The 18,242-nt window shown below is 43.3% G+C and overlaps 2 protein-coding genes across 14 annotated transcripts; both read left to right on the top strand.

Annotated features, from left to right (window-relative positions):
- The first annotated feature begins 5,703 nt into the window (after nucleotides 1-5,703).
- LOC119322220 (tyrosine N-monooxygenase-like) lies at nucleotides 5,704-7,737 on the top strand. Its single transcript, XM_037595716.1, has 2 exons — nucleotides 5,704-6,678; nucleotides 7,099-7,737. The coding sequence occupies exons 1-2, from the start codon at nucleotides 5,704-5,706 to the stop codon at nucleotides 7,735-7,737; spliced, it is 1,614 nt and encodes a 537-aa protein (XP_037451613.1).
- Nucleotides 7,738-10,944: 3,207 nt separating this feature from the next.
- LOC119322064 lies at nucleotides 10,945-17,786 on the top strand. Of its 13 annotated transcripts, none has more exons than XM_037595566.1 (8): nucleotides 10,948-11,440; nucleotides 11,930-12,664; nucleotides 13,075-13,225; nucleotides 13,295-13,377; nucleotides 14,368-14,510; nucleotides 14,780-14,864; nucleotides 16,822-16,938; nucleotides 17,422-17,749. In XM_037595566.1, the coding sequence occupies exons 4-8, from the start codon at nucleotides 13,308-13,310 to the stop codon at nucleotides 17,454-17,456; spliced, it is 450 nt and encodes a 149-aa protein (XP_037451463.1). In that variant the 5' UTR covers nucleotides 10,948-11,440; nucleotides 11,930-12,664; nucleotides 13,075-13,225; nucleotides 13,295-13,307; the 3' UTR covers nucleotides 17,457-17,749. The 13 variants fall into 13 exon arrangements, 10 of the variants coding, with proteins under 10 accessions (XP_037451471.1, XP_037451463.1, XP_037451468.1 ...); XM_037595571.1 differs by having other exon boundaries at nucleotides 10,948-12,094; nucleotides 12,574-12,664; nucleotides 13,094-13,225; XM_037595568.1 differs by having other exon boundaries at nucleotides 10,948-12,094; nucleotides 12,574-12,664.
- Nucleotides 17,787-18,242: the final 456 nt, after the last annotated feature.

Below are 18,242 nucleotides of genomic sequence, written 5' to 3'. Positions count from 1 at the left end.
AGGTTGCCGCGCATGAGCGCCCACGTCTTCTCCCCGTACTTGACAGCACCGATGGCCAACATCAAGGTGGAGGCAAGCCGGAGCAATGTGCCCGTGTCCGCGATAATACTCGTAGAGGACATACACGGCTCCGGACACCTGAAGGATGGCATTCAGCAAGTGCCGCTTCCAGAGCTCGTTGTCCTCCAGAGAGGAGGCGGTGATGTTGTCCGGGCCTCCGAGGTGCAGCAGGAGGAATGACGCCCAGAACGCGACAATCGGGTGTGCGCCTGCAGCGCCTGCGAGGGAGAGGTGGCCGAGGGCGTATGTGGCGGTGCAGTCAGCCAGCTGATACGCCAGCCAGAGCAGGAACCGCAGCACCGGGTGGCCTCCACGCCTGCGGATCCCGGCAAAGAGGAAGAGGGCGATCTGGAGCCCGAGGATGAAGATCACCAGGATCTGGATGGCCCAATGGTTCCAGATGTCCCGTGGCCAAGCAGTAGCAGCCATTGCTCCTGTCCGCACGGTGCGGCCGGATGACTGGAAGTACCTGCAGTTTCACGAAATATGTACGCAAATCACTATAAGCTACACCCGTGCTCTTAACTAAATGTACGTACGTAAATATAGGATACATACTGTCGTCAAAAATCGGTCCATCTTCGGCCGAGACGAGGATGCGGCAGGTAGCGAAGAAGGCAAAATTTGAAGATGATCAGACTCGTTACTCTTGTCTTGACCCCAACCAACTAGTAGTAGCTACTAATCTTAGGATTAGGAAGCGATCAAAATAATGGTACTGAGGACGGGCTCAACGGACGGGCCCACTGGAGCCCTTTTTCCAAACGATAAAAAAAAAAGATATTTCCAAGATTCATGAAAATTCAAAAACAAGCCAGTGAAAACTTGTATGTATTTGCGATGGATCTGTACAATTTTGTTCAAAATATTATGATTCGCAAGCTCCCAAAATAAAATAATCCTGGCCCAACAATGAAAAACTGGCCCATATTTGTGCACATATTTTTTTTTGTCTACACTACCTATGAAAGTACTTCTTCCATAAAGAAATATAAAAGCGTTTAGATCACTACTTTAGTCTACACAAAAAAAAATCGCTACATTAGTGATCTAAACACTTATATTTCCTTACAGAGGGAGTATATTGTTATTAAATTTTTCTTGAATATGTTATATTTGTATTTGTGCATGTACAATTTTTTTTTAAATTTTTTTGTGATGTGGAAATATGTTTCTTAAAAAAGTACTGCAATAAGCTTGTCCTCATTTCACAATTTTCGATGTCTTTCTTGTTTTTTTAGGTGTTGGGAAGAATATTTTGTGAGGTGGCTAAGGTTAATTTGGACATCAGTTCTATTGAGTTAGCTTAAGAAATAAAACTTGTGACTTGTTCCTTGTAAAAGAAGGCAGTGAAATCTTGCTGTCTCGCCGATAGTGCGAGTCATCTACTCCCTCCGGTCATTTTTAGTCTGCATATAAGTATTGTCTGAAGACAAAGTATCTCTACTTTGACTAAACTTATAGAAAGAACTATCAATATTCCCAATGCCAAATCAATATTGTTAGATTCATTATGAAATATAGTTTCATAGTATATATACTTGGTAATGTAGTTGATATTTTTTAATATAAATTTGTTCAAACTTTGTAAAGTTTGACTTGACACAAATCTAATACACAGAGTAAAATGAACCAGATGCAGTATAACGGAATGGCATGAGGAAGCAACATAATCCTTTTTGTAGTAGCTGCAGCTGCAATCATTTTTTATGATAAAGAAATGATTGTAGCAGCAACAACTACAAAAAGGATCCATCGCAAAAAAAAATACAAAAAGGATTATGTTTGCTTTTTTTTTTACTTGAGGATTATGCTGCTTCCTCATACCATTCCTGCAATCATAGACATGCAGCCTAATATGATACTTCCATCGATCGACAAGCATTTCAAATTAATCACGAATGGCAAAATAACTGTTGATATGGCTATTTTGGCCGAAAAAAACTAGCAGAATCATTGTCCGGCTTCGGATTGCCACAATTTATGAAGGGTGTACCAAATCAAGCCCGTGAGCCTCCATTTTAGAGCTCGTCGGGAATTGGTTTGGAGGGCGTGCCACTTGTTCACGATCATTTCTATCATGTTTCCTACTAGAGTGTGGTTTTCTGTAGCTTAGACTACATGGTACTCCTTATCTTTGCCATCCATTTCTGCATCACGATCCGTGCAGACGCATTTGTCTCTTTTTTCTCAAACGACACAACAAATAAACTTCAAATTTTGTAGAACAACAACAATATTTTTTCATCTGGGAAAAAACTTTCAGATCTTCATTTTTTATATTGTTTCATTTTAGAGAAACAAAAAAGAGAAATCTGCAAAGTTTGAAGTTCATATATGGTTTCATTTTAGAGAAACAAAAAAAGAGAAATCTGCTTGTTGTAAGTTAGTTGGAGAGTACGGATCTCAAAGCAAGGCTGGAGGGTTGAGGATAAGAGGTTTCATGTAGCCTGAGCTACAAAGAAACATTGTGTTCCTACTATCTGCAGATATAAAAAGGGCATCGCCATCAAAAATTCGCTGCTGAGCCCGTGCTCAAATGAGCCCGAAATCCACACCGCTCGCACCGCCCCTCGCACCAGGGTGGCGCGGACGACCTTGATCTCCTTCACCACTGGCGCCCGCCACGTCGCCCGTCCGCGCAGGTGCGGGCGGTGTGGCCCCGGACGGGCCGATCGCTGTGATCTTCTTCTTCTACGGCGCCATGGCGATGAAGAGACTACTGTACTAACTAACAGACCAGATTCTCACAACTAATGCCCCCCTACCTGGCACGCCAAAGATGTCGGGGAAACCGAACACCTATGGGGTCACAAGGATCCCTTCTATGTTCGGCGGGGGATTAGCTTCACGAAGAGCAGGTCGAGCCGTTAGCACACAAGGATTTTTATCCAGGTTCGGGCCGCAAAGATGCGTAATACCCTAGTCCTGCTCATCTGGATATATGTGTTCTTGAGCTTTTGAACTAGCTATGGTGCGTGCCTTGTCCAAAAGTCCGAATCGTCTCTCTGTATGCCTTGGGCCTCCTTTTATATGCAAAGGGGTTACCACAGTGGCACACAGGAGGTGGCAAGCTACAGTGATCGAGCTTATCACTCGGTCAACGTAGGACAAACGCATTTAATGCGCTGCCTACGTGTCCTCTTGCTTTATCGGGGATGGCAACAGAAGCCATCCCGTCTTTCGCCGCTCCTCCTTGCTTCGACACACGTCTAGGCTGACAAGGCGTGCAGTGCCACGCTGGCTAACTAGCTGCTGCGTTGGCACAATGGTAAAGTTTCCACAAAGATCTGCATGCCGCCACGCAGGCGCCTGCTTAGCTGGCACGCCTATCGTCGCACTGGAGTGGTGGTGAGGTGGCGAAACCTTGTCGGCGTGGGCCTGGCCGCGGCCCAGTGATCGTCCCCGGCAAGGCTTGCCGGGGGCCTTGGAGTCGTCCGGCAAGGGCCTTGCCGGGGGTCTTTATCTTTTGGTCCCACGTGGATCTGTGGGATGTCAATCTTTACGAGGATCTGTATGCTACCAGACATGTACCCTCCAGATCTTGGTCTTTAACATTGTCGATGGTGTCAGAGCTCTCAGCCCCAAGGGTGATGGACTTGCTGGTGCTGTGCAGGTCGCCCCGGCAAGACCCTTGCCGGGGGTGGTCCAGCTCACTCTCTGCCCCTTGTTATTCGAGTATCTGCCTTGGTAGTCTTTTGGTTTTGTCTTCCTCTACCCCGCTAAGCCCTGCTGCAGGTGTAGTTGTGACTGCCCGTGCACTAGTAAGGATACAGAAGTAGAAGTACCCGTACAAAATTTTGTACACCGACACTCAGGTATACATTATCTATCTGCATTATTACATTACTCATCATATTCAGTTGCTGTCTTGTTTGCTCAATCTTTACCGGCAGTTCTTTCAGATTAGTAACTTCTACAGAGAGCTCGGATATGATGGCATTGATGACTTCCATCTCCTAAAATGGAACCAATCTTCGTCACAGCAATAAGTACAGCCTCGGCCATTTGAGCTGTTCAGCAAAGAGAGTGCATGTTACATGATTGAGTAGAAAATTCATCTAGAATGAACTGAATTAGCTCATGCATGAATAAACAGTAGTTTATACCCCTTAGCCCATGTCATTCCACTTTTTTTCTCAACTAAATTTATCGATTTATAGCATATCTAAAATCAAACAATGGTCTATCATGTGTGAAGATACCAGGTATCATCGCATCAGAGAATCCCTTTGTCCACTGAAATCTCCCCATGGATCAGAGTTAACGGCACTAGTAATGGATGGAATTCCTAACTGAACTTCACACGGCAGAATTTGCAAAAGATACGAGGATTTTGGCTCATATTCTAGAATAGAAATACCCAATCGAAGAGATAAATTGCATCACAAGCAACGTTCAGTCAAAGTCATTCTCTGTTTTCAAAACTAAGGCGGAAGCACCTAGCCTAATTCAAGAAATGAATTAATGAATAAGTAGAGAACGTGGATGATAGGTGGCACAAAGAATAGAACAGAAGAAACCTACTAAGCTGCTGGATGGAATATCCGATTGTCATCTCTTTTGACTGTCATCAGGACTACAGAAAGATTTCCTTTGCAGGAAGTTTGCAGGAAGCTTCGACCTTCGCGTGCACGTATTTTTTTAGAAATTACAGCATAGTGTGGCGTGTATTCTTCAGAAATCAAAAAGTTAAATGCGGCCGGCGGTTCTCGAACACATGACGCCCTGTTGCTGGAGTAAGATCATTACAACTAGGATGCAAGTAAGCTTGAGTTTGAGCTAGAGATATCTCATTTAACTAGAAGATAGGAGTTTAAATTTCAAAAAAATCAAAAAGTTCGATAACCGAATTATCGTGGGGCAGCGAGAAACGCGGTTACGGGCGGTAACCGAATTTTCCGCCTGGTACCCAAAACCATGGTAAGGACCAACAAGCAATATCTGGCGACTGAAATACTTTGGGAAAGACAATTATGGTTAGTTTTCGGATAAGTACCCTAGAAAATCTACAAATAGGAGATGTTTTATTCTATTTTGATTACGTTTGGATAGAAAATTATTATTAGTACTATTCCCTCCGTTCCTAAATATAACTCTTCTAGAAATTCCACTATAGATTACATACGAAGCAAAATGAGTGAATCTACACTCTAAAATATGTCTATATACATCCATCCGTATGTCGTTTGTAGACAATCTATAAATAGAAATTTTTTATTCTGTTTTGATTACTTTTGGATAGATAATTATTATGTTTAGTATCAGCCTGCGTATCTAGATAAATATAAGACAATCTATAAATAGAAGTTTTTTATTCTGTTTTGATTATGTTTGGATAGACAATTATTGTTAGTAGTATCAGGATAAATACATTTGAAATACCATATGATACATGTGGTAAATGATCCACACATGAGGAATATACTATATCTAAACATGTTTTAGTGTTAGCTAGATACATAGATACCTTAGTATCTAATAAATCTAAGCCAATTTTTTGGGACGGAGGTAACATATAAAGATGGGTCTCGCCCTCATGGGCAAAGCAGCACAGGGAGCAAAGTTGGCTTCCCTACGCAACGATAACAAGGTAAGCTACATCGCAAGCCTATGTGCACTCAGCAAGCAGCAGTCTCCACAATGTTGGCGTGCTGCTGCTTTGTTGTGTCCCAGCTGCTCATTGTAATAACGCTTATGTACCTTGTCATGGCCAAGAGCAAGGTCCGCAGTGGCACGTGCTCATCGGCGACGGTGCCGCTTCCACTTCCGCCGGGGCCATGGCCGTGGCCAGTGGTGGGTAGCCTGCCCGAGCTAGTGCTCAACAAGCCGGCGTTCCGTTGGATCCATCGCGTGATGAAGGATATGGGCACCGACATCGCTTGCTTCCGCCTTGGCAGCGTCCACGTCGTCCCGATCACATGTCCCAAGATCGCAAGGGAGGTGCTCAAGAAGCAGGACAAAAACTTCTCGTCCCGTCCACTCACCTTCGCCTCCGGCACCATCAGCTCCGGGTACAAGGACGCCGTGCTCTCGCCATTCGGCGACCAGTGGATGAAGATGCGCAAGGTGCTCACTTCTGAGATCATTTGCCCCTCCCGCCACAAGTGGCTCCACGACAAGCGCGTCGACGAAGCTGACAACTTGATGCGCTACATCTACAACCTCACCGCCGGGGGGTCATCTTCAACGTCGGGACTAGGCGCCAACGTCGATGTCAGGCATGTCGCGCGGCATTACTGCGGCAACGTCATCCGCCGGCTTGTCTTCGGCCAACGGTACTTTGGGGAGCCTCAGCCGGACGGCGGGCCGGGGCCGATGGAGATGGAGCACATGGACGCTTCGTTCGCCCTCCTAGGGTTCACCTTCGCGTTCTGCGTCAGCGACTACCTCCCGTGTCTACTTGGCCTGGACCTCGACGGCCACGAGAAAATTATTGAGGAGGCCAACACAAAAGTGGATAGACTGCACAACGTGGTCATCGAAGAGCGTTGGAGGCAGTGGAACAGCGGCGAGAGGCAGGACGGGGTCCAGGACTTCCTTGACGTTCTCATCACGCTCGCCGACGGTGATGGCAAGCCGTTGCTCAGCATCGATGAGGTCAAAGCACAGTCCAAGGTAAGCAAAATATTAATTAATGAGAAATTTTAAGATGGTTCAAGGGCCTAGATTGAATTTAGTGACCAATTGCCTCATAGTCCTACAAGGTACTAATACGTCATCCATGAGAAAAGATAATAGCTCACACTCTTAAATACTACTCCCTCCGTCTCATAATATAAGAACGTTTTTGACACTAGTTAGTGTCAAAAACTTTAGGGAGTAGATCTTATAATGTATTTCGCAGGTGTTAGAAAAGGGAAACAATAGAATAAGAAATTGTGAATTAATAGTTTAAACATAGCATTAATGTATTTTTCTACCATTTTGGTGTTATTTTAACTTAAATTGTATTTAAAATTCCAATTATTCAATGTAATCTATCTTTATGCAAAGATATAATATTAACTTACATTTATCTCCATGGAATGCATGCAGGGCATAATATTAGCGGCCATAGATAACCCGTCAAACGCAGTGGAGTGGGCGCTGGCGGAGATGGTGAACAACCCAGAATTGCTGGCCAAGGCGATGGAGGAGATGGATCGGGTGGTCGGTCGCGAGCGACTGGTGCAAGAGTCGGACATCATGCATCTCAACTATCTCAAGGCGTGCATACGTGAGGCATTTCGCCTCCACCCAATCGCTCCCTTCAACCTGCCGCACGTCGCGATTGCCGACACCATTGTTGCGGGCTACCGTGTGCCCAAGGGTAGCCACGTCATCCTCAGCCGGCTGGCCCTGGGCCGGAACCCCGCCGTCTGGGATGAACCGCTCCACTTCAAGCCAGAGCGCCATATGGGAGACAACATCAATGTGGTGCTTACCGAGAGCGAATTGCGGTTCATCTCCTTCAGCACCGGACGGCGGGGATGCATCGCGGCATCACTAGGAACAACCATGAGTGTCATGCTCTTCGGCAGGCTCTTGCATGGCTTCACCTGGACCAAACCGGCTGGGGTGTCGGCCATCAATCTCAGCGAATCGAAGCACGACCTCTTCAAAGAGAAACCGCTAGTGCTACATGCTGAGCCACGTCTTGCAGTGCACCTCTACCCTCTCATTATGCATCGTTGAGCAAAATAACGAGCTATGAATCACCGATATGGCGAGTATGTCAGCTATTTTCTTGCTCAATCTATACTTACTAATAAAGGAAGGCGATATTCTTATTTTTGTCCTGCTTTGTTTCGTTCCACTTTGATTGATTTTCACGTATGCTAGTTATTTTGGTTTTGTCCGTTTCATGTACGAGCGAGATGGTTTCTTTCATGCATCGCTGGATCGTCCTAGGCTGGTCCAAAGCATTGGAACAGTACATGCTAGCCAAACAACCACCCATCTACTATTGATTTTGGACAAATAGAGATGAAATGTATACAAGAGGATGCTCTTTTTATCACCAACGAAGGATAAAAGTGGATCGGCGCATATACGTTGGGCAACTCCGTTTGAGCTCTTTTTTCCGGCCCAAGTCCATGGCGGGGCAGCATAGCAACCTATAATTGTCTCTTTATTTTGCACTAGTGCGGAATTGGGCATTAGTCCTGGTTCATAAGGGCCTTTAGTCCCAATTCATCAACCGAGACTAAAGTGAATGAAATATGTCCTAAAGACAATAATAAAATTATTATTTACATTTCGTTATATCATAATAAATATTTATTATTCATGCTAGAATTGTATTAACCAAAAACTTAGTACTATGTGTGAATACATAGACAAAACAAAGTGTCCCTAGTATGCCTCTACTTGACTAGCTCGTTAATCAAAGATGGTTATGTTTCCTAACCATAGACATGTGTTGTCATTTGATGAACAGGATTACATCATTAGAGAATGATGTGATGGACAAGACCCATCTGTTAGATTAGCATAATGATTTAAGTTTTATTCCTATTGTTTTCTTTATGATTTATACATGTTCCTCTGACTATGAGATTATGCAACTCCCGAATACCGGAGGAACACCTTGTGTGCTATCAAACGTCACAATGTAACTGAGTGATTATGAAGATGCTCTACAGGTGTCTCCGAAGGTGGTTGTTGGGTTGGCATAGATTGAGAATAGGATTTGTCACTCCGTGTATCGGAGAGGTATCTCTGGGCCCTCTCAGTAATGCTCATCACTATAAGCCTTGCAAGCAATGTGACTAATGAGTTAGTTGCGGGGTGAAGCATTACAGAACGAGTAAAGAGACTTGCCGGTAACGAGACTGAACTAGGTATGATGATACCGGCGATCGAATCTTATGCAAGTAACATACCGATGACAAAAGAAACAACGTATGTTGTTGTATGGTTTGACCGATAAAGATCTTCGGTAGAGTATGTAGGAGCCAATATGACTATCCAGGTTCCGCTATTGGTTATTGACTGGAGATGTGTCTCGGTCATGTCTACATAGTTCTCGAACCGGGTCAGCTCACTTCAGTGCTTGAAGTTTGTCGTTAGGTGGTCTACGAATCTGGATGACTTTTTTTTGTTTCTGGTATTCATTACCATATCATGTTTAATGATGAATAGACTGAAGGTTTACCCGAAAAAACTATGAATAGATTGGAGGTTTTACCGCAAAGAAAAACTGGTCAAAATGAGGTCCAAAAACAAGTTCTTTTCTTAAGGTTTTAGTAGTGTCACATGATTAAAATGACGCCATATATTTTTCTCCTTCTCCAATATGTGTAGCGCTTGCTTATTTATTTTTTTGAACTACAGACAGATTGAGACTCCCATGGAAAGTGTATCGCCGGAAATTCTGAAATAAATTCAGGATAAATGCGAGCGCCAGAACTTGAACCCCGATGGGTTAGGATACCACTATCCACCTAACCATCCCAACCACAGATTGGTGCACAGCGCTTGCTTAATTAAGATCAGTCAACGGATCTCCACGTAATTACATATTCTCCTCATGATTTAGCATGCCGTGGCCCTCTGCGTTGTGCTGCTCGTGCCACCGCGCGCCCTGGCTTCGTATCGGCGTCATGTCGGTCTTAACCTGTACTGTCATTTCACTCCAGCCATTATACTTTGTCATGTAACTATGCACAGGCGCAACCCCCAAGGTATTTGGCCACTATACTAAACTTCCCAAGGAAAGTGCTATTCTGAGCTCGAGCTCAGATGCACTGCATATCTCAGTCGTTCACTGGCACCGAGATTCACAACGTCTCCTGTATAGTCATATGTATTCTGAATAGTATATCCCACCTATTTCCTGGCAAGGGCCCATCTATCTACCACACATAATGCCACCATCGCCGTCCCACGCTGACGGGTTCAGACGGGGGTGCAAGTTATGGGCCACGGCTCAACCTATACACCTATTTTAATACCCCTCCAGTGACACAGTGATCTCAGTGGTTGGATGGGCTGCTGATGTGACTAGACATGGAGCGAATAAAAAATTTAGCTTGTGCAAATGAGTTATATTAACAGGAATTGTAGTATGAGAGGGACAAGGTGGAAAGTTGGAAAACAAAAAACACATGTTAAGTGATTTGAAGGGCCTAGTGGTACAAGGGTGCTAATTAATTGTGAAGGCACAGTGACGATGACAGGCAGCGATCGTATTTTATTAGTAGAACCCGTGATGATGTGATCACCCCTAGCTATGTAGCTAATATTATTGCACCATCGGAGAAGGTCATGGCTGAGAAGGATGCATGCGACTCTGGCTGTAGAAAATATATCATACCAGCACAACGTGGAGTAGCAGCTGGCATGAAGAGAACAGGTGCATGTATACTTGGGCCCGTACCGCGAGCATATCAGTCGATGCTACAACATAAATATCAATCACCAGCGACACCACCAACAGAAGATAGCAAGCCAAACTTTCGGACTCCACCTCGTTGGAATTAATTAAACCATATACATGAAGGTCTCCTAGTTATACGGAGAATTTACTACATTAGTTTTGCTCCTCCTAGTTAATTAGTTTTTTTTTCAAGTCCATTGGTGTGTCCTTGTGAGTTACGGGCTTAGCCCAGGTTGCCTGCGTGCACCTATTGAACATATAAACCCTGGTAGACTACCCGCTCATATGGAGGCATCGCATCGCGCGTGCGTTGTGGTTCGCTCGATGTGCCTCGCTGTAAAATTCCTCGTCCTTTTTACCTGTCTGTCAAACATCTGGCCCTAGGTTTTAGTTTACTCCATTGCTTTGGGTTTTGGTGGATGACGCCTGGGCCACTCTTCTACGTTAGACTATTCTTACAGCGTGCGTGGGTTGAAAAAGAGGTGGCTGCAGCCTACCGAGGTTAGTCGCGGGACGGGAGAAAAGACAGCATCTCCCCACTCCTCCCACGCCCTGTGCACCCAATCCCCTCCTCCTCCTCCCTCACGAACCCTAGCCGCCTCCATGTTCGCTTCCTCCTCCTCCTCCTCCTCCATCCTCCCGCGCCAGTCGCACCCTCCCTCTCCTGCATCTCTTCCACCCCGAGATCCGAGGTGTGCAGGCGCGGAGGCGCGCTTCCCTGGCGGCAGCGGCAACCTACAGGCAAAGGGCGACGGCGGACCAAAGGGCGACAGCGGCGACCTCGGTTCGATCTGTGGGAGAGAGAATATGAGAGGGAGAAGAAGAAAGGAGAGGATGGAGAAAGAGAGAGGAAATAGGAGAAGGAGGCGACGTCGAATGGGAGAGGGTCAGTGCGGTGGCGCAGCGGACGGCGGCTCGTGCTGTGGTGCGGCGCCGTCGTCCACGTGCTCCTCCTGAAGCTCCTCCTCTCCACCACGGGTGGATGCCTGGTGAGGCCAGCGTCCCCTCCACACTCAGGTGCTCCCCCGCTTCCCTCTGTCCCCTTTGTCTCTTCCCCTGACCCTCTCTTTCTGTCACACATGGAGAGAACCGTGGTGGCAGCACATCAGATTTTGCTACGAAATACAACTTAGTTCTGAAAATAAGAAACAAAGCTGATTAAATCCCCTATGCATCTGTTGTTTGTTTGCTGATTTACTGGGTAGATCTTGAACTGGACGACACAAAGGAGGTGGCATTAGTAGTCATGGAGATCCTCGTGTTCTGAACATCAATTAGTTCCATGGGGCTAAATGATACTGCAATCTGGCTTTCGTGGCCTATATATAGTATTTAGTAAATAAGTCTGTTCCATATCCCATTAATATGAATGCAGCTTGTCAAACTGTTCCCGTTGGTCGTCTATTTGATCTTATTATTTAGGTATTATAGGAAAGTAAGTATGTACTCCATTGAGCAAGCTCTTTCTATCTATGTGATTTATTTTTCTGTGGTTGATGAATACAGTAGGAGCCTGGATCTTTTAACCACAGAGATGGTGCATAAATAAGAAAAACAATAAGTGCACTAATGCTTTTCTGGAATTCCATTGGTTTTCTGGAAATTTTGGTGAAAGCAAGATTTAAGACAGAGAGGTTCATGTGCTAGGCCATCGACACACCTCTCTTCAAGGTAAGGTCAGTTCTAAGGTGAGCTCATCCTATTTTCTTTCTTCAATCTCAGGCGAAGATTCATCTCTCTAACCTACTACCTCTCTATAGAATTTAGAAATCCGAAAGTTAGAAGATGTAGGCAGAATTAGTCATGCATTCAAAAGTTAGGGATTTCATGCTACATGCAAAATGTTTTCTATTGGGCAGCAACACATAACATGTGGCGCTTTAGGGCTGCTTCCTACTGGTTATCGACATAAAATTTATAATTTTGTGATGCCTAGCCTTTTACTGTTGGAAGGAGGATATTCAATGTGGTTCTTTGCCCCCATTTTTTATCTATATGCATTGCGTAAAAGTTCTTTGTGTTTTGTTGATGGAATATTGATACTCAGCTGTGTGCCAATTTATAACTAATCATAAAAGGGAGAAGAATAAACTCAAGCACATTGGATAAATGCAACTTGCAGAAATTTAATGTTCTCTTCTCCTTTGTAGGTCCCGAGTCGGTTAATGTTGATTTTGCTCATGCACAACCCATCATAGGAGTCAGTAGGATCATCTTCAATGGGTGTATGGACTGCAATAGGTAAATGCCTTTTTGTTTTCACATTCGAAATTATGGATTGAACACTACATTGAGATATTACACATCGAGAACCCTAGGTGTAGCCATGAGCAAGAATAGATGGGATCAACAATTACAGAGCATGAATATAGAGATGTCCAAGAGTTACACTTTATTATGATACTCCTGCTCACCCATGCGTGAGATGGCCCATGATTTCTATTTACACATGCTTTTAGATCTGTAGTGGCAAAGGGTTCAGGTTCTTTACTTACTTGTGTAGGTAAAAGGTTCATGTTTTTTGTTTTTCATCTCTTTCCAGAGTGTATTTAATGTTTTAAGAATCCTTGGCACCTTTAGATGTGAATAAACCTTCAGAGTGTGTCAATAGCTATTTATTTCCTCGGCAAATCAACTCACACATTTTATAGCTTTTTTTGTCCTCATCAGTTATCCGGTTTAAGGTGTGGTGGATGGCGCACAAGATGAAGGACAAGGGCGGCAGCAGCCCACATGAGACACAACTCCTGCTGGTGGAGTGAAGGCCCCGGGGCCTGCAGCGACGAGGAAGACACGTCGTAGGTACGTCGTGTTCCAGGCCAGCCCTGTTATAAATTTCGTCCCATGATGATCATCCCCACGTGACAATAGGAAACTAAGCTGGATGGTGAGAATGTTGATGTTGTGGTTACTGGAGATGAGAACGTGCAGCCTGACCAAACCAAGCCTAAGAGGTAGGAAATCTCTCTTAGATCAAAATCATTGGTTGGTACTTGTTCTGTGTTATTTGCCTCTCTAATGCTGGTTACTCAAATCTTGCTCACCTTGCTTGTTGACTACTAACAGACTATAATTACCACTTAATTATCTCTTCTGATTGGCTTCTTGCGCCATCTGCGCAGCGGTTAAATTTATAAATTGCTTTTCTTGCTTGTTAACACTGACAGCAGCAACAACAACTTACTATGTTCCATTAAAGCAGATAAGAAGATAATTTAGTTTGGGTAAATTTATTAATTGCTTTTCTTCTCCAAACTCACAGACGTAGCTTTAACCAAAAAAGAAAAGGAGCAAGCTTGCTTAGCTTAAAAAAATAAAAGATTTCAAAATGATGTGGTGATAGAGTTATGTTCAGTTTGGTGCTTTGGGTCATTCTTGATAAGCGATTGGGTAGTGGTTGCTGTTTACTCACAATGGATGGATTGGTGAGAATGAGTTCATGAAATCATACTGCAACTGTTTATGGAAGTAGTTGTATGAACATGCGTGTTGTGAACTAAATTGATCTGGTTGCTTACCCGCAAAAAAAAACTGATCTGGTTGCTTGTCGTTCGAAATCTTCACCTGATATGTTGTGCGCTGGTCTGCATTTATATCAGCAGTTGTGTTTTTATTTGTTTCTTTTGTGATAGTTTAAGGTGAGAACAAAGTATTTATAATTGGGGCATGGACTACATATTTATAATTGTATCCATGCTCTCTATATAAGCTATGCATTTGTAGTTGGATTCTCTATAGAGCTGAAAATTACACTCGAAATTATCTATTTTTTATGCTACATGGTCGTGTAACTATGGATGGAAATCGAGTTAAGGTAAAATGGAAAAGGGATAAAAATGCAGTTTCTATGAGCGAAATCATCCTAAAACATATGGTCATTTATTATTTATGCTTCCATGGTATTGAGATCAGTTAGTAATATTACACATAATTATTTTTTCCAGCTGTGTCCCTCACTCTGTTGAGCATGTTTTGGTTGCACTGGTTAGTTGTTAAAGGCTTAGCAGTACCAACCATGGCGCTGGTGCCGCGGACTCCCCGCTGTGCGCCGTCTCACCGCTCGTCCCTTCTGGCTGCACCTCCCCATGTGAGTTCCTCCTCTCATTGCTCTCTAATTTCATTTTTGTTTGGCATGTGGGTTTGGGTGGCCAGGAGATGTTGTAAACACCATTAAAGGAAAAGAGAAAAGTGTCAAGTACCCTCTCTTCAACTAACAATCTGTTTCCTTTATATAGTCTTGCCCACACTTGTTTTCTTGTTGCAGAAATAGAGGTATATTGCAATACAACAATACAGTGGTGTTCTATGATTTATTCTTTGCCTGCTAACGTTTTCCTATATTTACATGTGTTGCAGGTCATGCTGCAGTTTATCCCTTGTCGAAGTTCTTCTGTGATTCATCTCATACGCATCGTTGGCTGTTCTCTTTCGGCTTTTCAAGGTTTCATCTTCCTCCTTGAAGCTTACTTTCTTATGTTCATTTGATATTTTGTCTTTATTCAGTTCTAACTGTGTGTGTCCCGTGTGTTGTGCCTTTTCTTACCTATTATTGGTTCATCTCAATTATTATTTCTATTTGTTGTTGCTTGCTGCCTGCGTACTTTCTGTGTTGGTTGTTGTTGTCTCATTGTTTCATATGGCCGGCATCTGTGGCATAATATCTTTTGTCAGGCTGATTCTAGAAACAGTGGCTGCACACTGTGGTTTGCCTCCTCCTAGCCACCTATGTGAGGTTGATGGGATGGGCATCTCCTTGCTGGATTAGAAATTGAAATTCCTGGGGATGGTGTCTTGCTAATGCCGCAGAGGAAAAAAAATTGGGCCTCTGGTGGTCAGGGTTCTACGTCAGGGCTTTTGACACTCATGGAACTATGTCAAGCCACTGTCGATACTATCCCTTTATTTAGCTTTCTTAATGAATCAACTGTTATGTGTTGTAAATATCACAATTGGACCACCGTTGGCCCTTCCTGCCTTCCCTAGCTACTTATGACAATTTCTACTCGTTGTAAATACCACTGGATTATGCTCCTTAATCTAGCTCTTGCCATCGTCACCGTATTGTCTATGTCTTATTATGTTTTTTGTAAGTTGTTGGTCCATTGGATTGACTGAGCTATGAGCCTTTTTCTTTCGCTGGCCTACTTCCCAAGGCATATGTTGTGTTGTTCCTATGCAAATTCATTGTATTAGATTTTTTGTATGTCAGTTTCATTCCATTTTTACCTGGCTGATTCTTGCACTGCTACATAGCAGCTGTTATGTATGATGCAAATGCAAGGTAAACAAAACTGGGTGTTTTCTTGTGCTCTTCTTTCAGTTCAAATAGGAATTAGAAATTGAGGGTATACCTCAATATTAAGTACAAATACAATACATTCTTTTCGCACATTCCCTATTGTCATTGTGGTTGTCTTCACAATATTCGTTTGCGATTTGGATGTCTTTGGCCAGTTTCTTATTGAAAAAAGAATCAAATAGGAAATCATCTACTAATTGTTATTTTTCTGATCTTAGTTAAGTTCCATGTGAAGTAGAAACTTCATGTCTTTGAGAATAACATGCTTCAGCCAGGCGGGTTGTCCAGTGTTTGACTTTTTCCTTGGTTTGATGATTATGATGTAGCTAATCGGGAAGATACCTCACGTCGGTATGTATTAGTTGTGACTTGACTGGCTTCAGTCCAGTAGAGAACACAACTAATTTGCACGTCCTGAAATATAATTACTATTTATGATTTTGATATGTAGTAGCTTTGATTTGGCTGATTTCAAGTCAGGAACATGAGTAGGCTGATGTATTATCCATGACCGTGGGAAGGCGGTATTTTCTGTTATAAAATTAGTGTACTGGTAAAAAAATATTAGTCATAAAATGATTTATTGAGAAATTACCTGAGAAGTGCAGTGGGGACTGCGCTCCGGTCGCGGCGGGGTGCAGCCGCGGGGAAGACAACATTTTCCTATCCGTAGGAGCTTCAGTGAGGTTGCTCACCAATGAGCTGGAAGGTTTTTTGTTCTGGGTACCAGCAGCTCACTTTGTTACCACAACACCATTTCATATTTAAATTTAATACTCCCTCCCTTCTTTAAAAGAAGCCATGTCAGTTTTGGTCAAAGTCAAACAATGTAAAGTTTGGCCAAGTTAATCCAACAAACTTGTAGGTCTTCTTTCCTAGCATGGAGGGAGTACTTAGTTTGATTACTGCATCCACAGTTTATTTTTGCTTCTACTTCTACTTCTACTTCTACTGTATTTCTGTACTTAAATTTAAATTATTTCTGCACCTACTTAATTTCTACTTCTACTTTTTTCCTGCACCTACAGTTGCAGTGCTTAATTTATCTGCTCATGGAGCTATGACTCTGTTGCAGTGGGCTAAGGTTGACCGCTTTCAGGGGTATGTCAAGGTGTAGGTGCAGACTCATTGTTGATGTTGAATACTGGAGTAAGAATGATGATCAATGCTCTGACCGTGCCGCTGGAGATAATGGTGCGAGCTCGACCAGTTCATGGTTAGGACACACAAGCCGCCTATATCTTTCTCTCTGTGTCTCCTTCTGTTGCTGTTTGGAACTTGGTGGGCTGGTGGCTGCGTCGGATTAATCAAGGGATTCTGTTTAGCTTAGTTTCATTACCGGAAAGCCTAAGAGCGGCGTTCTTTATTGTCTGGTTAAATCAATCCCTGCCTCCCGCTGGTCGCCAGCTCCGATGCTTCGCCGAGTGGAGAACCAGGAAGGAGGAGGGGCGTGAAGGGGAGAAGGGGGTGTGGCGGAGAAGGAGCCACTTTCATATCTATGTTGTCTTATTAGGAAAATAGGGTTTGTTTTATAGCTGATGCTTAATATGTTCTATCGATTGGTGAATGCTGAACTTTAGCTCATAAACTGGATGGCAAATGCTAAATCTGATGGGGCTTTTGCCACTTATTGTTTTATGGTTGTCTAGACAGCTGATGGCATGCTTCTTTCTTGCTAATTGTCAATTCTTCTATACAGGGTCCCTCAGCTACTTATGCTTTGCTAGACAATGAGAGTATGTAGACAACATGTATGTTTCTACATTGTTCTGCGCAGGTTGAGATGCATCACATGATGTTTTTCTTTTACATTTATGAGTATTACAGAGTCCTTTCTTTTTCCATAAGGGGCAGTAGCTGTGCCATTTGATTAGGAGGACAAAGAGTTGATCACAAAGGGGTAGCATTCACGATATATACGCAAAAGAGTATAGAACCCAATTATATGATGTAATTGACTATTATTTTTATTAACTACTCTTGTACACAATGTTCAGTTCATGTATTAAGTACATCTTATTGTGTCACTTGTGTTTACTCTTTTTTAATGCAAGTTTACAACTACTTGGAGTTTCTAATTGTAGACTCAACTATCTTGACCTATCAATGATCTAATTTGTGGCATTATTACCTTAAGAAAATATTTGCATTTAATTTCCTTTATATGTAGGGGTACTCAAATATACGGTTATTGAAAAAATGCAAATATTTTCAACACGAACATGGTCTTAAACGGGTTTTTGTGCCATTTGGCGCAACTGGTCATCTAGTATAAATAAAGGCCAAGTGGCTATGTAAAAGCTAGGTTTGAGTTGATGGAAAATATTCTCAGATGCATTCGAGGATGAGGTAGTCTGTTTCCTGCGTTTCATAATTTGGTTCGTGATTGCTTGTGTTCCGGCGACTTGATTTCCAGGGCACTAGTTAGTTCGGTTCTTGACCGGCAAGGATCGATCTCATCTCTTTTCCTTCCGTCTGCTGCTGCTTAGTTGTCATCTGCTAATTATTCTGTCGCCGCCG

This window comes from Triticum dicoccoides, chromosome 6B, assembly GCF_002162155.2.
Source record: "Triticum dicoccoides isolate Atlit2015 ecotype Zavitan chromosome 6B, WEW_v2.0, whole genome shotgun sequence".
NCBI classification, from domain to species: Eukaryota; Viridiplantae; Streptophyta; class Magnoliopsida; order Poales; family Poaceae; genus Triticum; species Triticum dicoccoides.
Note: the sequence above shows the minus strand (reverse complement) of the source record. Positions and strands in the feature narration are given on the sequence as shown.